This window comes from Juglans regia, chromosome 4, assembly GCF_001411555.2.
Source record: "Juglans regia cultivar Chandler chromosome 4, Walnut 2.0, whole genome shotgun sequence".
NCBI lineage: Eukaryota > Viridiplantae > Streptophyta > Magnoliopsida > Fagales > Juglandaceae > Juglans > Juglans regia.
In genome coordinates this window covers 30,268,314-30,270,934 of record NC_049904.1, presented here as the reverse complement: position 1 = coordinate 30,270,934, position 2,621 = coordinate 30,268,314, and the positions used below count along the sequence as shown (strand labels likewise).

Below are 2,621 nucleotides of genomic sequence, written 5' to 3'. Positions count from 1 at the left end.
AAAAATAGATGTTGTATAATATATATATATATATATATATAGAGAGAGAGAGAGAGAGAGAGAGAGAGAGAGAGAGAGAGAGAGAGAGAGAGAGAGGATACTCATGATCATTTGGCGATAGTCGCATGCAGTAGGAGGTCATGCAATGTGGATGTAAGTTTTGTATTTCGGAGTACATGCAAGGAGTAGTAAAACAACTATTAGTTGAAGGGTGCAAGAAAGAGTATGCCATTAATATGTAATGATTTTCTTTTTCTAACATGATCATATAATATACTTTAATTTGAAAAGCAATGTAATTCAATTTCCATGAAATTTAACAGCATTTGATGATATATATATATATATATATATATATTTGTGTGTGTGTGAAAATTCAAAAACTTTTCGAAATAGTCAAAGCATTCACATGATATTATCTGCAATATTAATTGGCCGGTGTTAATAGCAACAAAATGAAAAGAACACCGTGTTAAATATGGACTAGATCAGTTGATATTATAAATAGTAATAATAATTAAGGTTGTTAAGGCCGAAATTCATACAGTTGTCTGTTTAATTTCTAAAACGTGAACGGTCAAAGGTGGTCGCATTGGCCTTGAAGAAAACGAGCATAGCTTACCCCACCAGGCTCTCAAATCAGCAAACTTTTTCCAGGGGCAGGTAATGATAATATTTTACTTTCACCTTTGGCTTTATACTCTGATAAAAAGCTTTCAATAAGTTAATGACCAATGTCTGTGGAGACGCGCGTTTGATCGTTTCTTCTGCTGTTGACTTGGTGTTGCTCCTCATAATATTACTGATGGAGAACAACCCTAGTTCATCCAGATCAAGTACTGATCGCAAAACCATTGAGCGAAATAGGAGAAACCAAATGAAAGCCCTTTACTCCGAGCTTAATTCTCTTGTACCCCATCAAAATTCAAGGGTCTCTCTCTCCTCTCTCTCTCTCTCAATACATTTACATATACACTATAACGTCTGCTCACAGATGAAGAAATTTTGATATATATGTATGGTACTATATATGCAGGAAGTTACATCACTCCCAGATCAACTGGATGAAGCTGTAACCTATATAAAGAAGATGCAGATAAACTTGGAGAAAATGAATGAGAAAAAAGACAGCCTCATGGGCATTGATCAAAAGCCAAATGCAGGCACAAATGGTTCTGGAATGACGTACTCGTCAGTGCAGCTAAGATCACCACAAATTGAGATTAGTGAAATTGGTTCGGCTTTACAGGTTGTTTTGATAACTGGGTTGGATTTTCAGTTCATGTTCAATGAGACCATTCGCGTGCTTCATGAAGAAGGAACTGAGATTGTTAATGCCAATTTCACCGTTGTTGATGATATCGTGTTTCACACAATACATGCTAAGGTAGCCATTAATTATTATTGCTTTTTTTTTCTTCCTTCCTTCTCAATTTCCAGTACTTTTTGTGAAAGATTGTCGTGAATTTGTGATTTGCTTTTGGTATCATCTTAACATGTAGGTTGGGGAGTCGGCATTAATGGGTTATGAAGCTGCAAGAATATCTGAGAGACTAAAGAAAATTTGTCAGTATTGATAATTGATCGTATAATTTGAATTTATGTTTTGATCATCACCGTGTGCTTAATTGTATCCACTTGCGAAACAAGCTAGCTGCAAGCTGCTCATGATCAGTGCAATATATTTCTGATGGAGAGGTACTACTATATTAATAAATCAAATTGGACAAATTCGTTCCTGATTTTCCACAATATCCATCAATCACTGAGCATTACTGTACAGTACTTGTTAATTAGGGTATGCTGAGTCTGAAGATTTTCAACAAAAACTTGTCATGCAGGTTGTGATCTCTATTCACATATATAATGCTTCAACAAGCTGATCAAATCAGCTGGATGATATACACATGATCAGTACACAAGATCTAAGTTCAATTGGAAAACCATATATATAGTTAATTGTTTATATAACTAACTAATTCCCTATCAATCGTGTTTCCATGCATTTAGTCATTCATCATTTAATTAAACGTGTGTGTTTGACTATATATATTACAAGTTGCTAATTAAGCTTGTTGGTAATTGTGGATTTATTCTGGTTTAAGAATTCTTCTACTTGCAGTGTGGATACAATATTTCCTCTCATTGCTGACATAATAGAATTTGATTTATTCGAGAAAGTTAAAATTAAATTCGCTTGCAAATTCATCAAATATTTATTTTATATGATCATTCATCAAGAGACTTACATCTATGAGTGGATATATTCTGTGATGTCCTCGTATCAAACATAACATCATAAACTAAAATAATGTATTTGAAACTCTACCAATATATTATTTCTTTTTGTGACTGATTTGTAGATTATGTTTTAAATGTCAATCAAAATGAGCTTTTGAGAATTTAAAATATGGAGGAATTAGTTGTCATTATTATGAAAAAACATTAATTAGGGAATAGCTATTGTGTGGTTAGGTAGTATAGGTACAGTACTATTTTTAGAGATCAAGAAGGCGATCGAGCTATACATATATAGGCATAATTGCTTTGAACTCTAGGAATGAATTAATGTTCTGATGAGTGATGTGTGTTAGTTATCAGAGATGATAATTTGATATAAT

At 33.2% G+C, this 2,621-nt stretch overlaps 1 protein-coding gene across 2 annotated transcripts; it reads left to right on the top strand.

Annotated features, from left to right (window-relative positions):
- Positions 1-732: 732 nt before the first annotated feature.
- Positions 733-1,998, top strand: LOC109014426 (transcription factor bHLH162). Of its 2 annotated transcripts, XR_001999722.2 has the most exons (4): positions 747-931; positions 1,037-1,387; positions 1,503-1,698; positions 1,842-1,998. XR_001999722.2 is itself a non-coding variant. In XM_018996894.2 (3 exons), the coding sequence occupies exons 1-3, from the start codon at positions 806-808 to the stop codon at positions 1,575-1,577; spliced, it is 552 nt and encodes a 183-aa protein (XP_018852439.1). In that variant the 5' UTR covers positions 733-805; the 3' UTR covers positions 1,578-1,763. The 2 variants fall into 2 exon arrangements, 1 of the variants encoding a protein (XP_018852439.1); XM_018996894.2 differs by lacking the exon at positions 1,842-1,998 and having other exon boundaries at positions 733-931; positions 1,503-1,763.
- The last annotated feature ends 623 nt before the right edge of the window (positions 1,999-2,621 follow it).